The sequence below is a fragment of the Protopterus annectens genome, chromosome 1.part1 (genome assembly GCF_019279795.1).
Source record: "Protopterus annectens isolate FY-2018-M chromosome 1.part1, PAN1.0, whole genome shotgun sequence".
Classification (NCBI taxonomy): Eukaryota; Metazoa; Chordata; order Ceratodontiformes; family Protopteridae; genus Protopterus; species Protopterus annectens.
Window position 1 is genome coordinate 1124343951 of NC_056726.1, and position 21275 is coordinate 1124365225.

At 38.7% G+C, this 21275-nt stretch overlaps 1 protein-coding gene across 1 annotated transcript in view; it reads right to left on the minus strand.

The window, feature by feature from the left end:
* Nucleotides 1-4321: 4321 nt before the first annotated feature.
* The window catches only part of LOC122815649 (vomeronasal type-2 receptor 26-like), a 74710-nt gene continuing 57756 nt past the window's right edge, over nt 4322-21275 (minus strand). Inside the window, exon 4 of the mRNA XM_044088333.1 lies at nt 4322-5229. Coding sequence (XP_043944268.1) covers nt 4322-5229 — 908 coding nt within the window. The remainder of the gene's footprint in view (nt 5230-21275) is intronic.

The following is a 21275-nucleotide window of genomic DNA, read 5'->3' on the forward strand; positions in this document are numbered from 1 at the left end:
AGATCTAGGGACTCACACAGATGCCCTGCACAGTTCAGATGCAGTAACTCCAGCTCTACTCAGTCACTTACCACCTACTCGGATATGATGTGTGCCTGTTGTTTGTAGATATACCCAACCCAGATTTACTGGACATGCTCCACCTCAGGATATCCGACTCCCTTGGAGCTACACACTCCATGGATGTATACCTCAGCACAGAAGTTAATAGGACATGCTGGAGGGACAGATTCTTATCCCAGAGCCTCCACTCACTCCAGATTGTAATCCCAGTTTCACATAGGCAGAGCCACCCACTGACCACCTACAGGAGACATCTTGATGACTGTATGGGTGATCGTATGTTTACCCCTGGGATATCTTCTGTGTCCCTGCTAGACAGAGGCACACTAGCCTAAATATACATGGGCTATCTTGTGTGACCTACTATTCACATACACAGTGTAGTAATCTGACAGGGTTGCGAATGTCAAACACACTCTGGCTAGGCTTGTACATGCCCTAGGGCAGATAGCCTAGTATCAACCTCTGAACCTATGCTAATGTTCAAGATGCACAATGTTTATTGCTGATACTGTTTGCAGGTCTTTATCATCTTTGCTTTACCAGTTTCTATGAACAACTTTGGTATCTGCAGAACATATTTGATTATGACAGGGTTCCACTATATTATAGATGTGTCTGTTGTCATATAACTGTGTGCACAGGGTGGATTGCTGGATAGTGACAGGTTCCTGGGTTAACACATGCAACTGCCAGATATGCGTGGCCCACTGCTGTACTCAGACATGGTCTAAGTGTGTGAGCATGCCCAGTTCAGGCTTTCTGTGTTTTGTTGCCTGACATTTGTCTCATTTATTCAAGTGTGTGAGCAGGCCCAGTGTGACCTTTCAGTATGTTGCTATCTGAGGTCCACTACATTTGTTGATGTGTGTGAACATGACCAATATTAACATTTATACTGTGTGTGTTGGAAGTCAGGTTCTGTTCTTACTGCAGGACTCACCTTTGTGTCAAAACTCGACAGGGATTATGCTGTGCCTGCAGGGTTTCCATGAGATACTTTGCATAGACTTATCAACATTCCTTCATACAGGCTGACCACTGCAATACTGTCATGGTTTGGTGGTTCAGTGATTTGACTATAGTGCGCATTATCCTGGGTTTGAGGCCCATCACTGCTTTATATTTTCATACTGAGCAGACCAGACTGCTTAAGGGCCAGTTAAGCAAATATGAGCATGTTGGCTTTTGTTCAGCTATGCCCTACTTAGACCAGGCTTATCCGACATTGCTCAATATTCACCAACATTGCTGTACGTTGCCCAATATTACTCAACATTGACCACAGTTGTGCTAGTTGGTGTGTGCGATTTTGTTTGCATATAATACATGGTGGTAAATGCTGTTTAGCACTGCTTTATATTGCTTAACACATGGCAGTCATGCCTTAGGTGGTGCTGCAGGGCTGCCTATGTCAGATGTACATACTACACTCCCTGTACATGTTTGAAAGCAGGTAGTGTCAACTTAGGAATCCCTTTTACTATATGTGCGAGTCAGAGAGAGGTATCATTTGCAGAGTTCCCAATGAGCCAGTGTATATGCTATGCGTTGCCTCTTTGCCAAGGCCAAAGCATACTGGGTATGCCTCCTTCTGCCTACTGGGGCAGGCTCAGGTTGTTCCTCCTCCGAGTCACGCTCTGCCTGTAATGGCCTTGGCAATGGTTGGGGGCTGTTTGGCCTAGGCCTATGCTGGTCCTGCTGCAGCTGTTTTTGCAGGATCATATTATGTAGCATAGCACACACCATGACAATTTGGGTACATGTAGTTGATGAGTACTGCAAGGCTCCATCAGATGTGTCCAGGCACTGGAACCGTGACTTGAGCAGCCCAAACACATGCTCTATTACATTACGTGTTTGTGCGTGTGCCTCATTATGGCATTCCTGTTCAAGTGTTTGTACATTTCTGATGGGTGTCATCAGCCACGTCTCCAGTGCATAGCCAGCATCCCCCACTAGGTGACCATGTGGGATGTCCCCATTGGCAAATGTCTGGTACAGCTGCATCAGATGCCAGATATAGGAATCATGGTAGCTTCCAGGGCAACCTGCACACACATTCAGTATTATGCCCTGGGCATCACACATGACCTGGCAGTTGATGGAGGGGAAGCCCTTGCGGTTGAAGTAGACCCTACCCCGCTTGCCAGCTGGTGCTTTGATGCATATGTGCGTGCAGTCTATTGCACCCACTACCTCAGGGTATTCTGCTATTTGCTGGAAGACAGGCATATTGCTGGCCAATACCTCATGGGAATTGGGGAAATATACATGATCACTGACATATGCTGACATGGCATCCAGGAACTGGTGCAGTACCCTGGATGCTGATGCCTGTGATATCCCCATCATATCAGCAGTTGGTCTCTGGAAGGTACCTGTTGCTAATGTTCTTAGGCCAATACATACCTTGCTTTCCACTGGGATGGGTTCCCCTCTGTTGTTTCTGTGTGTGAGGCATGGCCTGCACAGTTCAACAATTTTCTGCAGGAGGTCTCTGTCCACTCTATAGCGCTCCACTATCTCCAGCTCATGCAGCCCCTGGTAGATTACCCTGGGCCTGTACACTCTTCTCCATCTCCTCACCGTGGTTGTCCAGCAGCATTTCCATTCTCACCACCCTCAGCATGTTGCATATATCGCCTTATAACAGCAATGGCAGCCCCTAACATTTCTTTGTCTCAGTAAAGCTTTTTCAGTTTTCACTTCTATTAGCTTACTGCAGTGTCTGTTGTGAGAAATATAATGGACTGTTGTTTGCAGAGTTTTAAGTGCTAGGCTGGGCTGGGCTAGTGTACTGCCTGTGTAATTGCCTGATTCTGATTGTTTTCACCTGCTAGCTCTGCTAGTACTCCCTGGTAGCTTCCTACTATTTGTTGTGCTTCCTTTTTCCTTTCTGTTTCCTCAGGGGGGAGTGCCACGCACACAAGCGCAAACACATGCACAGCAGCTAACACGCGTGCACACATGCTTATATGGACTAAAACTTGCTTATTTGGGTTAAAACACATGCACACCAGTGCAAACGCACTTACAACTCTTTAAACAGCCTTATACATGCTTACTCCAGCTTAAACGCACACACTCACGCTTACACGCGCGCACTCTATCTTACTTTGGTTTACAGGCGCACACATACGAGCATGCATGCTCAGCAAGAAACTTTGGTGTTATCCACGGCATACACCTTCCATTTCTTGCCTTTCCCCAGCCTACCTGTTGACTCACCTCTTTCCATGATGTGTAAATGACAGCTGACACGTCACTCTGCTCCAATGAGCTTCACTCCTTTCATACATACCCCCATGTGATGTCACCTATCTTCTACTCTGTACTCCCCTTATCCTACTCCTACACTCCACTGACTGTGCTCATTTGCTATGTAAACTTGTGATTCACTATTCTAACCCTCATTTACATAGGATTGCCTACTAATGCTTGGTTACATCTCTTAGACTGAGCTTCGCACCTTAGCAACCTCTACTCAGTGGCCATGTTGTCTTCAGCCTGCCATTCCCTTGCATTGTACATTAACAATTTAAATAAGATCCACATTTGTGGGTTTTAATTTTTAGTTTTCTGGGTTTTAGAGCGCAGCCCATTTGCACTGCACTGCACTATGCTTAAACATCGGAAATCGGAGAAAAAAAAATATTTTTATTTTCATATTGCATCAGGAAACATTTCCAATGGCCATATATTTGGCCATTGGCATGCTTCCTGCACTGGATGCAACCTTTATTTGGAGCTGTCATGGCTCTGTTTTGCTATTTGCAGAACGGTACTCAGTTGTCAACTGAGTACATTTCTGCAAATAACACTGCTCTTACTCGGACAGGTTCAGGTTTCCTGAATCGCAAATCTACCTCATTTGCATGCATTTCACCTGCAATTGAGGTAATTTGCATATCCCAGCCCTGTCTGTGTAAGAGCCGCTTTAGGAGCTCTCTTGCACGCCCCTGCAGGCTGTTCCTAGATCGCTCATCGGACATGATGGCTGCATGGAGTCTTACTCTACTCTAAGACTCCGTGCAAGCCTTCGTGAATCCAGCCCAGTATCTTTTCAAAACAATTTGTCAGTATTACAGGTATTACTTTCCCACAGATCACAAAGTGCTTTATTTGACTTTTCTAATTATATTACATTACTATTTATGCAAGAGATTCACCAATGCAATTAGAGTTTCCTGCCATCTTAAGTTAGTACCCACAAGTCAAAGCAGCTCTTATAATATTTTTGCAGTGGCATGTAATATTATAATGGAGGGACAGTGGTTTGCAGCCTGACAATGTATCCTTTGGTATTCATGTCTGGTCTTATTACAATAATATAGCATTTGGGGAAAAAAATGCAAAGCAGCAATCCAATGCTGGATGAGAGAATTGCAAAAATCTCAACAGCAACCATATATTTCCCCTTTGTGCTGATGTAAGCTGGAATAAATGTCAGCCAAACACTTACAAAAACAATCATACTAAATGTGATGAATTTGGTCTCATTGAAGCTGTCTGGCAGGTTTCTAGCAAGAAAAGCTATTAACAGGCTTACAGATGCTAACATACCTAAATATCCCAGCATGCAATAGAACATAAACCCTGAACCCTCATTACACTGAATCACTGTTTTCTCTGGAAGGTTTTTGTCAGTCTCTGAGAAGGGTGGAGAAACTGATATCCATACCACGCATAAAATAAACTGAAAAACAAAACAACAACATATTATTAAAAATGAAATCTTTGACCCAATCAGATTCTTAATTTGGCTTCCTGGTTTTGTTGCCTTAAAAGCAATCACTACGGTGACAGTCTTGGCAAGTACAGCAGAAACACAGACAGAAAAGAATAAGCCAAAAGCTGGCTGTCTGAAAATGCATGTTTCATTCTTTGGAGGACCAATAAATATTAAAGCAGTCAGTAAGCACAACAAGTTACTTATAAGGAGAAAGTAGCTGACTTCCCGGTTATTTGCTTTGACAACTGGTGTGTCATGATGTTTGATGAAGATACACAGAACCCCCACAGGCATGAGTGAGAAGACAACAGCAATGGCAGCTAGTGAGGTACCCAGGGGGTCTTCATACGAGAGGAATTCAACATATTTTGCAATGCAGAAATCTTTCTCTGTATTTGACCAATAATCTTCCGGGCATTTTATGCAAATTCCTGTAATAACACAAAAATAGTAATTAAAAATATATCTTGAATGTGCTGCAGTAAACACAGACACCATTTCTATAATACTTATCAATAAATATTTGTGTAATATTGTACTTATTCTAATTATTTTTATGGTACAATTAAAGAACCAAAACATAGGCCAAACCTGCAGATCCAAATAACCAAAAGCAGAGTAAATGCAGGTGCTGTATCTGTTACAGGAACCACAGCCACACAAAGAACATATATATAAAAAAAAAATGTAAGCTTTACTAACACCACCAATTAAGCACTTTCATCTTCCTAAAGGGCTTCATCAGAACTCTTTTGAGTTTTTTTTTTTTTGCTTTCTCTGCAGTTGCAGCTGAATTGTTTTCTGCTCTAATGACCTCTTTTTTACATCTCCCTCACAGCATGCATCCTAAAACTCATCTCAGGCATGTCATCTCCATCACCTGTCGCATTCTCAACTGCTCTGCCTTTACTGCCCAGGTTTCTGTACCTTACACTAGTACTGGTTGCACCACTGTTTTGAACACCCTACTTTTCAACTTCTTTGGAATTCTTTTGTCATACACTACCCCTCTCACTCTATGCCACTTGGATCCATTGATTCTAGCTTTCACGTCCTCATTCATTGTTCCATTCTGCTCAACCATTCCTCACAGATACTTGAAGTGGTTAACCTGTTACGCTATTTTCCTTTCCATCGCAGTTTTCAACTACTTCTGATTTCCCCATTTGTGTGCCTTCAGTATTTAATTCCATTCCACCTATTCTTTGCTACAGTTCTTGCATAGGGTCTGGCTGTAATGCTAAACTGTCTACATACAGCAGCTTTTTTAATCTGTCCCTTCCAACCTGTTTGCTAATGTAGTCCATCACCAGTATGAACAGCAGTGGGCTCAGAGCTGTGCCCTGATTCACACTCACTTCTACTGGGAATCCCTTTGTGAGGCCAAACACTGTTTGTACATGTGTCATTGGATCCTTGTAAATAGCCTGCACTAATTCTACAATTTTTTTTTGGATTTCAAACCACCAGAGGACTGCTCAAATCAGCTTTCTTGAGACTCTTTTTTAACATCCTTTATTGAATTAACACGTGTAGCATAGGCAAATTTACACTTATATAAAAGCAATCAAACTGTATTAACAAGTTCACTCTTACAAACATCATACTTCATATATATTGCTAAATATATCATATGACCTAAGCAACATTACAGAAATTATATACTCCCAGTTGCAAACATCATGCATCATTTAAAATCTACCCAATCATTTTCAGTTAATATTACATAGCTCATTTAAATCCTGCCTCCTTTTACACCTCATTCTTCCCCTGTATGTATTCTTCCTACATTTTCATTCTATGTAGTTTACTTCTACCCTTTTCTAAAGATCTAATTTCCAGTTGTTTTATTTCTGTTTCTATATGCGTTACTTCTAGTGTAGTTGGTTTAGATTTTGATTTCCATTTTTTAGTAATTGCTTTTTTGGCAACCACCATAATTAGAATCAGCAAGGTCTTAGGTTGTGATAAGGGTAAGACCTTGATAGGGCAGGCAATTTCTATCCTGCAGCCCAAATAAATTCCTAGCATCTTCCCATTTTATTATCTTACCCTCTGTAGTTATTTGCTCCCAGTACCTTGGTTCCTTTGCCAGTTTTCTCCAATAAATTCCAGCCCCCTCTTGCATATTGTCTATATCCCTAATTGCAGTCATTCCTATCAGCAGAATCTCCTTTCTCCTTTTCCATGTTGGCTTAGTTCTTCGATACTCTCTGCTACTTTATAGATATAATATTCTGTCTGATTATTGTTATTCTCCTTAAAGACCTGCATACAAAATCCCAGTTGGACTTTTTCCCCATCTTTAGCTTCATCTCAGCTATCTGTCTCATTGCAAAAATTGATTTGCTTGTTGTGCTTCCTTTTCTGAGTCTGACTCCTCATCTCCCATCTTACTTTCTACTACTCTGCATATTCATTTATCAATCACCATCTCCAGAACATTCATGCAGTGTGACAGGAGTCTAATACTACTGTAATTTCTACAGTTGTGGATGCCCCCTTTGTTTTTGTACACTGGTACTAGTATGCTTATTTTCCAGTCATGTATTATACATGTTTCTCTCCATATTGTTATGAGTATCCTATGGATCATTTCTCCCCAACTCACCCGACATCATGATCATATTTGCTGTGACCTCATCTGAGCATGCTGCTTCCCCTGACTTCACTTTCTTTACTGTTGTTCTTATTTCTTCTAGCATGGACTGCTCATCTTCCTTCATTGTAGGCTGTGCCTGGGGCAGTACAGCTTCTGTGGGGTTTTCTTCATTCGGAATCTGCTTGAAGTACTCCTTAATCTGCAATTGATTTCCTGTGGACTGGAGAGCAGGTTGTTCCTGGCATCCCTTATGAAGGGCATCTGACTATCTTCTTTATCCTTCTGCCTTTGACTTTCAACCTGATAATGTTTCTTTCTGTCATCCACTGAGTCACTCTCTAAAAGCTGATAGAGAGCCTCTGATGCCTTGTTCATTGCTATTGCAGCTCATCTCTTGGCATCTTTGTTAACCAACCAGTATTCCTTCATAACCTGGTCTGTCTTTTCTATTTATCACGTTTTCCTGCATTTCACCTTTCTGTTGATGACTTGCTTGACTTCATTTTACCACCAGTTTTCCTTGTGTTCCTTGCTTCCATAACTGGCTCAGATGCATAACTGTTCTATAGTCCTAACACGTTCTGTTTAAAGGTGCTGCCATTCTTCCTCATTTCCACCCATTCCCTCTTCTTCCTGAGGTGCTAGACCCTGGATTAAGTCCTTGAATTCCTGTGCATTCCCTTTGGTCAACTTCCAGGTTTTCAGCCTAGTTCCTGCTGACCTTAAACCCTTCTCTGACGACTACCTGCCTTGCAGCTAATTGTAGAAACCAGTGGCTTACAATGTGGTTTGACTGTTTCACTGGGGATGACTTTGCAATCACTGATTCTACCCCAGTGCCATTTGCTTAGTAAAAGAAAGTCAACCTGAGTTGTGTGTCGGCCACTTTTGCATGTAAACATTCAACTATCTCTTGCTGGACCATATGCTGGCCACCATCAAACCATTTGCCAGGCAGAAGTTGAAATTGATCAATTCTTTATTGCTATTTCCCAGCCTGTGTTGTCCCAGGCAGTCCCCACGATATCCTGTCCTGTCTGTTCAAGTATGTGCATTCAGGTCAACCATTATCAAAACCAGTTTCATGTTGTCATGCTTTATCTAGTAGGTCCTGCAACTTCTATCTAAATGCATTCATTTTCTCACTATCACAACCCTGCTGTGGGGAATAGGTTGAGATTATAAATGCTGACATAAGCTTACACTGGAGCCTGATTGTCATGAGTCTGTCACTAATTCTTATAACATCCTTCACTGTCTTCTGAAGCATCTCCCTCACCTCAATTTTCATACCATTGCTAGTCTGCTGTCCTCCAATATAGTAGCCTCTGGATCCCAAGCCAAATGGCTTTGCTGATCTGCTCTTCCATCTTTTGTTTTGTATACAATAAATACCCAGCCTACTTGGTAGCATCATGTCATCTACTTCCAAGCTAGTTCATGTTTTGCAGGTTGATTTTACATCCAGCTGTTGCTTAACAGAACAATCCCAGGTAACCCAAGCTCGGCCACTGTACACAGGCTGGCTAGTAGCTTATTGATCCAGAGCTGCTGGGCTTTATGCCAAGCTCACACACATACATAAAGTAACACTACATACAAATGTAAGAACTGTGAATGGTATGTAAATTAACAATACAAAAAAAAAAAGTTGTTTAATGACTTTTTTGGAAATTTTCTGAACTTAACAAAAATATTTATTTCTACATTGCTATATAATGATCGAGTGTAAGATAATTGCTGTAGATCTCTATAATCATTGTGTTTGTATTAATGTACTCATTGCAAACATTAAATGTGACTTATTTTGGCAAAATGGCAAAGTACACATTAAATCATGTTTGTATGCATAAGCAAAAACTATCCATTCCTTTCTTATACTACAGATGGTAGTCAGATTATGTTTATAACACTAGTATAAACATAGAAACTCAAGAAATTGGTGCATAAAATAGTAAATACATTAAAACATGTTTTACAAAGACAAAAAGGGTGAGTCTTTGTACTGGATTTCCCTCACTGGTATCACTGTCAAACATGACACATAAAAACGGGGTCCACTACAGGTGCTCTTGTGCTAGTAGCTTGCATTACACCTGCTCGCTGCCACTTGCTTGAAAAAAATCAATTGCTGTAACTGCCCTTGCCCTACATAGCCCTCTGAGTACCCTATCCTGCATAGCCTTACAAGAACCTAAACCTTAAGCCTAAAACTCCTACCTATTTCTAAGTACAAGCCCTTAAACCTAACCCCGCCAACTCCCTAAACCTAAAACTCTCCAACTGTTCCCTAAACTTAAACTCCTTCCTGTTCCCTAAACATGAAAGTCCCAAATCACTTTATAAACATAAAACTCTCAACTCACTCCCTAAACCTAATACTTCACAATTGTTCCCTAAACCCAAAACTTCTTCCCATTCTCTAAACCTAGAACTCCCCTACTGCTCCCTAACCCTGAACTAACTTGCTACTCCCTAAAGCTAAACCCCCCCATTTCTGCTGTCTAACCCTAAATCATTCCCATTCCTATGGCTCCAGCAATAACCTATAATAAACTTAAATAATATGTTTAGCCAAGGTATGACAGTTCCACTTTCTCTTCATGGCTGCCTTACTTCGCTTCAAAACAGCATTTAAATTTGATCTCAGACAGATAGCTTTATGACCTGCATGTCAACAGAATCACAGTGAGATAGTGGGATACAAGTTACTGATGCATTGAAAGCTCTAGTGTATCCATTTCTTTCTAACTGCTTTTAAGAGTCAAATGTTGTTGTCTTTCGGCTTTTCCCGGTTATGGGGTCACCACAGCAAAACTCCGGTCCGCTAATGATTGGCAGTAGATTCTCACGAATGCCGAGGTGCCAGTTCGATGTTCAACCTTCAACGAAGGCATGCTCATTTACGCATGTATTTCGAATGCCCACCCAACCACAGGGAGAACATGCAGACTCCACACAGAAGGCCCTCCCTGCACTCCAGCCGAGAATCGAACGGGAGAACCTCTTGCTGTGAGGCAACAGAGCTACCGCTGAGTCAAATAAGACAGGATAATTCAACTAATATTATCCATGATTGAATATGCAACTGAATTTGTTGCACATTAATGCATTCAAGCTGATACAAGATTCATGTTGACATGATTAATGATTATTTTCTAAGAAGGTGCAATGAATTCAAATATTCTGCTTACTTGAAAATATGTGTCACAGGAAAGTAAAAAGCTTGCACATTACAATTCCATCTGCATGGTAACAGAGAGCACATGAAAAGAAATGCTGGAGACACTTATGTGAATATAATGATGTGGGTTAGACCAGCTGTCCATCCCATTTGGTTTAATTTCTAAGTATTTCAGCTTTGATCACTAAGTATGCTGGACTTATTTTACAGTTCTGTAAGCATCAGATTAGCTTTCTTGCTTATGTTTGAGTAGTGGAGAAATTATTTAATTTTGTCTCAGCATAACAACAATGTAGACACAATATAGAATAGCTTCTGACAACAAATTTCCATTTTAAACACATATCTGAATACTCACTTTTTGTGAAGGAATATATCTCATCAACTGATTTATAAAATTAATACTCGAGCATACTCTTAAAGCTGTTAATATCAATTTGTGGGCTTGTTTGCCTATAACAGTCCTTCATTCAGCAAACAATGCATATATTCTCACAGGAACCTAGAAAGCTATAGTAATATAGCTGCTAATGCCAATGTGGGAGGTTGTTTGCCCATATGAAATCCTTAAGTCACCACAGAATGCACACACTCTACAAACATCAGTTTCCTTCCCCTTCCAACATAAACGAATGCTGCTGCAGAAATAAACAGGAGCAAAGATAATGAGGAGGGAAGTGGGCATCTTGAGGGGCAGAGTGGAAGGATGTGTTTTATTATTCCAAGTTAAATGGAGAGTGTGAAGACTGGTTTCTTCAAAGTGGGCTACCCAACATATTGGTAGTGCAGTGGAGCAGCAGTTAGCATTCTCGCCTCACCACAATAGGTTCTCCGGTTCAATTGTCAGCTGGGGTGCCTTCTGTGTGGAGTCTGCATGTCCTCCCTGCATTCATGTGGGTTTCATCCTGGTGCTCTGGTTTCCTCCCACATTCCAAATAAATACATCTGGAATGTTTCTCCTTGGGCCCCATTGAAACTGAGCTCTGTCCCAGTTAAGCTTTCTCATTAAACAAATGTTAAATAAATAAATAAATAACAGGTAAAAAATAGGTGACAGTAACAATCAAATATACCCAAGTGATACTAGGAGTCTCAAGAAAAGGGAATGAAATGTGTAAGAAAGACTAGAAAACAAAAGAGTGGCACACAGGCAAATGTTAAATGATGGATAGTGAAAGGTGCTGAAAGACAACCAGGGATACAGGGAGGAAATGTGGACAAATTAGAGAAACAAGGTCAAGACAACAATCAAGAGGTAGCTAATTCAGGAAGCAGTGGACTTTAATAAGGTGGTAGGGGAATTTAGGCTGTAGAAAAGAAGGTCAGGGAGATGCAAGACAACCTACATGAGAGGCACCAAAACAGTAAGGATGAAAGAAAAAAACAATATAAATTTGTGATCCTGGCATGACGGAAATTGCCAGCACTGAAATCTAAATGTTAAGATGGAAAGATATATATATATATATATACATATATATATATATATATATATATATATATATATATATATATATATATATCTATAGGAAGGGTTGTTAAAGTTGAAAAGTACCCTGTGATTGAGGGAAATATATGAGAATAACCTTAAAAGGAAGATGAAACATATGAATGTGGAGATCGCAGAGCACAGACTGGATATGCGGTAAGAAATCATGATGCTCTCTGACTACAGATTCCACAAGAAAAAAAAAAAGCTTTGGTAAAAAAGAAGAAAACTAAACATATGCATCACAGAAACAGAAGAGAGAATGGAAGAAGGAAGGGGAGGGGGTCAACAAATAACTGAAAGATTTCTTTACAACATTGGGAGTTGTAGGAAAAAATCGTCGAATTTTGAAGATAAACCTCTGCTGATGTCAATGGCTGATGTCAATGAATGACCTACTGTAGTAAAATTAAGAGTCAGACATATCGGAGTGTAAGAACTTTGGATGCATCTCCTGTAAAAGAACAGATCTCAAAAGTCTAATAAAGTTTCTAGCCTAAACATCACAAATATTCTTCAGAGATATATAGTCAATGTGGTTTGGAGGATTTCTTCAGCATAGATCATTGGCAGTGAATCAGTAGTTGTTACCTATGTTTTGCAGTAATAACAGACGTCAGGTGGAAGAAGGACATGAATCTGGCCTTATATGACGCACAGAACATAGAATCAGAACACCACTAAATTCCTGGTGATATGGGGAGTGGGTGCTTGTTAATTAGATGACTGAGAGCCATTTATAATGCCTCAGTCATGAAGATTGCAAATATAAACACAGGCTTCCAGATTCTGAATGGCATTGGGCAGAGATGCACACTGATACCTGACACTCAGCTTGTTAATTGTAATAATGGAATCCTGAAGTAAGGTATAAGAGAAGAACTGGAATGCATAGTGTAGAAGTAGGAGACTACACTTCTGTAACTTGACAGATGACTGCATTTTCATAGTGTATGAAGAGAGTCAGAGGACATTTTAAGAGCTTTATGGAGTGATGCAGCCTGAAATGCAACTGGAACAAAATTTGATAACAGAGATAGTGAAGAGGGGCAATATTGAGGGGTGTGGCAAGATGGGAGTAAAGATCATGAATTAGAAGTCAAAGATGATTTAAAGGAACTATAATAATACATCATTTCAAGAAATTAAATTAGAAGAGGAAGGCCATGTGATGAAATAGAAAGGGAATGTACCTATGATAATACAAGGTGTAAACTGAAAAAAGATTTTAAGTCCAAAGGCTGGGTAATTATTGAACTGAAGAGCTAATGGTAGGATAAAAATGATACTGAAGGAGTCTGGCAGCTGACAAAGAGGATAAAAGCACTGACCTATTAATGAGGTACTTCCTTTGGCACTGGTACAGGGTTTGAATCTTTCACTGAGCAAATCACTTAACCAGGTAGTACTTTGGGTCAATTCAGAATCTGAGCAAGTCTCCTTAATGGATTCCTGGGCTGCATGCCTAGTTACTATTTATGAATCAAGAACCAGAAGGTTTTTCTCATGAAGATGTGTAAGGAGAGGTTAAAAACAATAGAAGGGTAAAGACTGCAGGTGAGAAAAGACTAGAAAATGGAGATCCACAGTATTTGAGGGATATATGGTATCATTTAACAAATGCCAATGGCTAAGGAAAGGGAGGACAGGGATTTGGGCTGATGGGAAGGTAGAATGCGGTACCAGGAATTGAGACAGGCTTTTAGAGAATACTTCATTTAACAAATACCAGTGAGTGAGAAAAGGGTGGACAGGGACTTGGTCTGGTGGGAATGTAGAAGGGAGCACCAGGAATTGAGACAGGCTTTTAGAGAATACTTGAGGAGACATTTAAGGGAATAAATCATCAGGGGAGCTAAAGCGGACTCTACAGCAGGAAAATAAGCAACAGGATGCCATGAAATTCCAGGGGCAGGATTGAGAAAGGAGAGATGAAGCCGTCAAACAGGAGGGGCTATGGATAATTATACAAGTCAACAGAAAGGGTAGAGAAGATTTGTGTAACCAAGGGAAAATAAGAAAGGGAGGAATACAAGCAAAGTGGCAGTTGTTTGGCTAAACATACTAGAGCTAGAATTGGCACTCAAAGAAGTGAGAAGAGAGATGAACAGAAAGTAAAATAGGTGGCAAAGACAAGATCTGAGTATCATAGTAAATAAGGCCAACATGCATTAATGGGAAGAAATAGCAATGAGAAAACTAACAGAGAAATGACAATGAGAGGAAGGATGTGAGTGTAGGTAGGGTGAGTGAGAAAGAATTGTATAATCAACATATTCACTTGTCTATCCTACCAATTTGAGACCAGGTGGTATGAATGGTCCATATGTAATTTTGTACCTCAAACGGAGGACTAAAGAGAGAAAAGAAAAAAAGAGTGGGATAACATATACTGGAAATGTGGGAAAATTAAAAAGGGATAATGCACATATTTTGGAAATGTGATGGGTAAAAAACATCTGGGAGGAGCCTAAAGGAATTGGAAAGAATCTGTAGGAAATACATGACATCCCACCTACCTGAGTTCATGGTAGCTCAACCAGATGTACGTGATCCTATCAAAAAGAAAAGGAAACGGCCACCAGTACCCTGGCCAACCTTACCCTAGATATTAGATATTACATGAGAGTTATGAGACAGAACAGGGGTGGATTAAAATGAGGGTCAGAGGTCACAACAACCTGGTAAATACTTTATTGGGCCATAACTGAAAGAAACCTGAGAACAGACATGTGAATATCTGTTAAATGCAAGGAAGAAGATGAGAGGTAGGAGTAAGTATGGTGACGACAGGAAGAATGTCTAGTTTTCTGACATCACTGAGGCAACACAAGTCATCTGATGTGTGTTACTGCAAGACAAAGGAATTGTGGAAAGTGAAATTCACCCCCCCAAAAAATGGTAGAGGTCAGATGGTTAGTGCGTATAAGAGAGAAAGTAACATGTACTTGACCTGCTAGACAGTAAGGTGGGAGTGCTATAAGGTGGGGATACTATAAGATGGGGGAACTATACCCCTGATTATGCCATCCATTGAATGAGATGTTAAGCTGACATCCCACATACGTGAGTTCATGATAGTTCAACCAGATGTATGTGATCCTATCAAAAAGGAAAGGAAACAGCCCCCAGTACCCTGGCCAACCTTCCCCTAGTCACCATAAGTACCACATTGGGTCTTGCATGAAAAGAGGCTATTAATGTAATGGTACTAACCTGGCCAACAAAAGAGAGAAACATATATACATACAAGTATTTCAGGCATTGGCAATAATGCCCTTCTGGTCTGCCAATATACATAAACAGTCATTCCCATAATAAGTGTCCAAGTTTTTTTAATATCTAAAATAGTGCTTTAATATAATTTTGTACTCTGTTCATTGCATCAGCTGTCCTCTCAGAGAACCATTTATAACAGTTCTCATTCCTATATAATTTGAAGCTAGACAGACCAATAATAATGAAGGCAAACAAACCAATAAATAAAGAAGGCTTTTGAGAGATCAATGTACAAAACAAATATAACATTTCTAGTGATAGTGGTATAGGAATGGTTGATTTGGTGACATCATTTTGGGTAAGATTGCTTTGAAGGAGGTTGCAATCTAACAAACTTTAGACCTTACAGAAGAACTTGACAGCTCCAGGGATAAATGAATGCTTTGACATATAGAATCAATTATGAAGTAAAAGCTGGCATCCCTGCCATGATGATACCTAAATATGTATTGTAAGGTTGGTAATAGCTGCTGTTGCCTGGTGTTTTTTGAGTTGATTAATGATGCTCTCTGGTGTCCTTTGAGTCTTAAATGTTGTCAATTACCTTTCTTTGCAATATCTGTACTTGACCTGCTAGACAGTAAGGTGGGAGTACTATAAGATGGGGATAATATACCCCTGATTATGCCATTCATTGGATGAGATGTTAAGCTGACATCCCACCTACCTGAGTTCATGGTAGCTCAACCAGATGTACGTGATCCTATCAAAAAGAAAAGGAAACAGCCACCAGTACCTTGGCCAACCTTACCCTAGTCACTATAAGTACCACATTGGATCTCCCATGAAAAGAGGCCATTAATGTAGTGGTACTAACCTGGTCAGCAAAAGAGAGATACATATATACATACAAATATTTCAGGCATGGGCAATAATGCCTTTCCGGTCTACCAATATACCTAAACAGTCATTCCCACAATAAGTGTCCAAGTTTTTTCAATATCTAAAATAGTGCTTTAATATAAACTGTGAATGAGGTCGCAGGAACACTATACAGCGGCTTGCTACTTCCGATACAAAAATCTTCCAAAAATCAGCGGTTCAAAGAACAATAACTCCAAATAACTTAGGAACGTTCTTTATTTCACATTCAGTGAGCGCTTTCTCCCATAAGGGCTTCTTCAGACTGTACAGAGTATAGCGTAAGGCACAGCCTTAAATAATCAACAATAATTGAACAATCCACACCCAATTTAAAATTTAAACAAAAAGGTTGCTATTCAAGAAAGATCATTAGACTACTGTTCATTTCTAAGATCTTATGATAATGTTTCTGTGTCACAAAACATATATCTAAGTAAAATACTTATATTGGCAAACGCTCATTAGTGTTAAAAATCCTACCATTACATGTATTAGGTTTATCTTACAAAAATACTGCTATGTTGACATTTCAACAAGCAATGCCATCAGTGGCAATAACAATAAACAACCACTTGATGGCAGCATTGTTAAAGTTATAACAGGCATGCTTAAACTTCTAATGTGTATTAGTCATGGAAGATGGTGTCAGATAATTTCAAATCATTCCTATTTAAAAAATTCTTCATTTTATGCCAATATAAACAAAGTTCATAATAAAGACATGACTTATAAAAACATAAGAATTAAAATCCAATCTATTATACCATTTATTTATAAAAGGGTCTTAGTGTGTGCAATATGTGTTAATCATACTGCCACTACTGAAATATGAAACTTTAATCTACCAAAGGATCCAATATTTATATTCAAATGAAGAACTTATATAATGTTAGGCATAAAGTCATCATTTAAATGTATACTCCTGGTAGGATGATTTCATGTCATGTCTAAAACAGTTTTTTAAAATCTATACTTGTAATATATCTAAAAAACTTTCCTTAATCCCCTCTTCTTAAGGAATGGATAGATGTTAATTTTATCATTTAGACCAGGGGGATGGTCTGCTTTGCAACTAATAATCCATCTGGTTTCGTATTCGGTGGTGGTTTCTATATCCTCCTCTTAAAGTGCGTATAACATTCTGTATAACACAGAACTTGAATGTATGATGCCTTCCTTTCTTAGTGACATGTCTGGCCAGGGCATTCCTATCATCGCCTTTCCTTATTGCATAGTTATGTTCCCTTATTCTCTCTCTTAGCTCTCTGTTAGTTTTCCCTATGTAAAAAGCCGTACAGGCTTCACATTGAGCTAAATATACGACATTTTCAGTCCTACAAGAGGTACCAGTATGGAATGTAAAAACGTATCCTGTAGTGGGTAACTTAAATTGCGTATCAGTATTGATATATTCACATTGATTACAATTATGACAGGGACTAGTGTTTGTAAGATGTATTGAATGGTTATTCATAGTCTTATGACATAATGTCCTCTTCAAGTTATTTTTGTTTTTGTAGCTAAATCTAGGTGAATCACCCACTAAGCTACCAACGTCCTCATCTACTTTTAGTAGATGCCAATGTCTAGTTAATATATTCCTAACTTCTGCAATATCTTTTGTGTAATGCATAGATATGCTGACAGTTGGATTCCTAACATCTTGTATATTATCTTCTCCATCTGTAGTGTCGAAGATATTCGAAAAATATGGACGTGCTCTTGTCTCTCTTAGTTTATAGACATCATCTATTGTTTTGTTGATGTCAATTGCTTGACAGGACCTCTTTAATAATCTATCCTTGAGTCCTGCTATTTCTTCTGAGAAACCTGATTCAGTGGGATTTAACCTGGATGCTCTCATAACTTGTCCTTTAATAATATTGTCAAAGATGTGCTTAGGATGCATACTGCTCCTATGCAAAATGGAATTTCTAAAGCACTCTTTCCTATGTATTGAAGTATTTATCATACCATTGCTTAACTTGATAATGTTTACATCTAAGAAGGATATGTATTCCATAGAATATGACATAGTAAACTTTAGGAAATGCGTCATATTATTAATTTCCTTCTCAAACTCTAACAAATCATTAAGTGTTCCTTTCCATACAGAAGGTCACAAATCTTTTGTAGAAGACATTGTTCTTAAAGAAGGGAGATGAAATAACTCTTCATTCTCCCATTCAGCCATTACTATGTTGGTAGCTATTGGCAGGATGCGCCCATAGCCGCCATTCTGTATATATAATGTTTCATTAAAATAAAAACATTATTTTCAGTATTTCAGGAACATAGTTAGTTCTATAAATTGATTATTCATGTCTGTATATTTCTTAAGATAGTTTGAAACACTATTAATACCACTTCATTAGGAATAACCGTGAAGGCTTTTACATCCAGGTCACCAGACAGAGGTCTTTAACATTGTTCTTAGAGATACTCATATAATTCAGAGGAACTGCTTACTATCTTTTAAGATGTTGATATTACTGCTTTCCTCAGATGTTGCTCTACAAAAAGGGAGAATGGTTCAGTCAATGATTGAATGGTTGACTGAACCATTCTCCCTTTTTGTAGAGCAACATCTGAGGAAAGTATTGGAGAGTAATGTCAACATCTTAAAAGATAGTAAGCAGTTCCTCCTTGAATTATATGAGTATCTCTCTAAGGAGAACAATGTTAAAGACCTCTGTCTGGTGACCCTGGATGTAAAAAGCCTCTTCACGGTTATTCCTAATGAAGTGGGTATTAATAGTGTTTCAAACTATCTTAAGAAATATACAGACATGGATAATCAATTTATAGAACTACTAACTATGTTCCTGGAAATTATACTAGAAAATAATGTTTTTATTTTTAATGAAACATTATATATACAGAATGATGGCGTAGCTATGGGCACATCCTGTGCCAATAGCTACGCCAACATAGTAATGGCTGAATGGGAGAATGAAGAGTTATTTCATCTCCCTTCTTTTAAGAACAATGTCGTCTTCTACAAAAGATTTGTGGACGACCTTTTTCTGGTATGGAAAGGAACACTTAATTATTTGTTAGAGTTTGAGAAGGAAATTAATAATATGACGCATTTCCTAAAGTTTACTATGTCATATTCTATGGAATACATATCCTTCTTAGATGTAAACATTATCAAGTTAAGCAATGGTATGATAAATACTTCAATACATAGGAAAGAGTGCTTTAGAAATTCCATTTTGCATAGGAGCAGTATGCATCCTAAGCACATCTTTGACAATATTATTAAAGGACAAGTTATGAGAGCATCCAGGTTAAATCCCACTGAATCAGGTTTCTCAGAAGAAATAGCAGGACTCAAGGATAGATTATTAAAGAGGTCCTATCAAGCAATTGACATCAACAAAACAATAGATGATGTCTATAAACTAAGAGAGACAAGAGCACGTCCATATTTTTCAATATCTTCGACACTACAGATGGAGAAGATAATATACAAGATGTTAGGAATCCAACTGTCAGCATATCTATGCATTACACAAAAGATATTGCAGAAGTTAGGAATATATTAACTAGACATTGGCATCTACTAAAAGTAGATGAGGACGTTGGTAGCTTAGTGGGTGATTCACCTAGATTTAGCTACAAAAACAAAAATAACTTGAAGAGGACATTATGTCATAAGACTATGAATAACCATTCAATACATCTTACAAACACTAGTCCCTGCCATAATTGTAATCAATGTGAATATATCAATACTGATACGCAATTTAAGTTACCCACTACAGGATACGTTTTTACATTCCATACTGGTACCTCTTGTAGGACTGAAAATGTCGTATATTTAGCTCAATGTGAAGCCTGTACGGCTTTTTACATAGGGAAAACTAACAGAGAGCTAAGAGAGAGAATAAGGGAACATAACTATGCAATAAGGAAAGGCGATGATAGGAATGCCCTGGCCAGACATGTCACTAAGAAAGGAAGGCATCATACATTCAAGTTCTGTGTTATACAGAATGTTATACGCACTTTAAGAGGAGGGGATATAGAAACCACCACCCTCGAATACGAAACCAGATGGATTATTCGTTGCAAAGCAGACCATCCCCCTGGTCTAAATGACAAAATTAACATCTATCCATTCCTTAAGAAGAGGGGATTAAGGAAAGTTTTTTAGATATATTACAAGCATAGATTTTAAAAAACTGTTTTAGACATGACATGAAACCACTCTACCAGGAGTATACATTTAAATGATGACTTTATGCTTAACATTATATAAGTTTTTGATTCGAATATGAATATTGCATCCTTTGGTAGATTAAAGTTTCATGTTTCAGTAGTGGCAGTATGATTAACACATATTGCACACACTAAGAGCCTTTTATACATAAATGGTATAATAGATTGGATTTTAATTCTTATGTTTTTATAAGTCATGTTTTTATTATGAACTTCGTTTATATTGGTACAATAAAATGAAGAATTTTTTAAATAGGAATGATTTGAAATTATCTGACACCATCTTCCATGAATAATACACATTGGAAGTTTAAGCATGCCTGTTATAACTTTAACAATGCTGCCATCAAGTGGTTGTTTATTGTTATTGCCACTGATGGCATTGCTTGTTGAAATGTCAACATAGCAGCATTTTTGCAAGATAAACCTAATACATGTAATGGTAGGATTTTTAATACTAATGAGCGTTTGGCAATATAAGTATTTTACTTAGATATATGTTTTGTGTCACAGAAACATTATCATAAGATCTTAGAAATGAACAGCAGTCTAATGATCTTTCTTGAATAGCAACCTTTTTGTTTAAATTTTAAATTGGGTGTGGATTGTTCAATTATCGTTGATTATTTAAGGCTGTGCCTTACGCTATACTCTGTACAGTCTGAAGAAGCCCTTATGGGAGAAAGCGCTCACTGAATGTGAAATAAAGAACGTTCCTAAGTTATTTGGAGTTATTGTTCTTTGAACCGCTGATTTTTGGAAGATTTTTGGTATCGGAAGTAGCAAGCCGCTGTATAGTGTTCCTGCGACCTCACTCACAGTTTATCTTTGA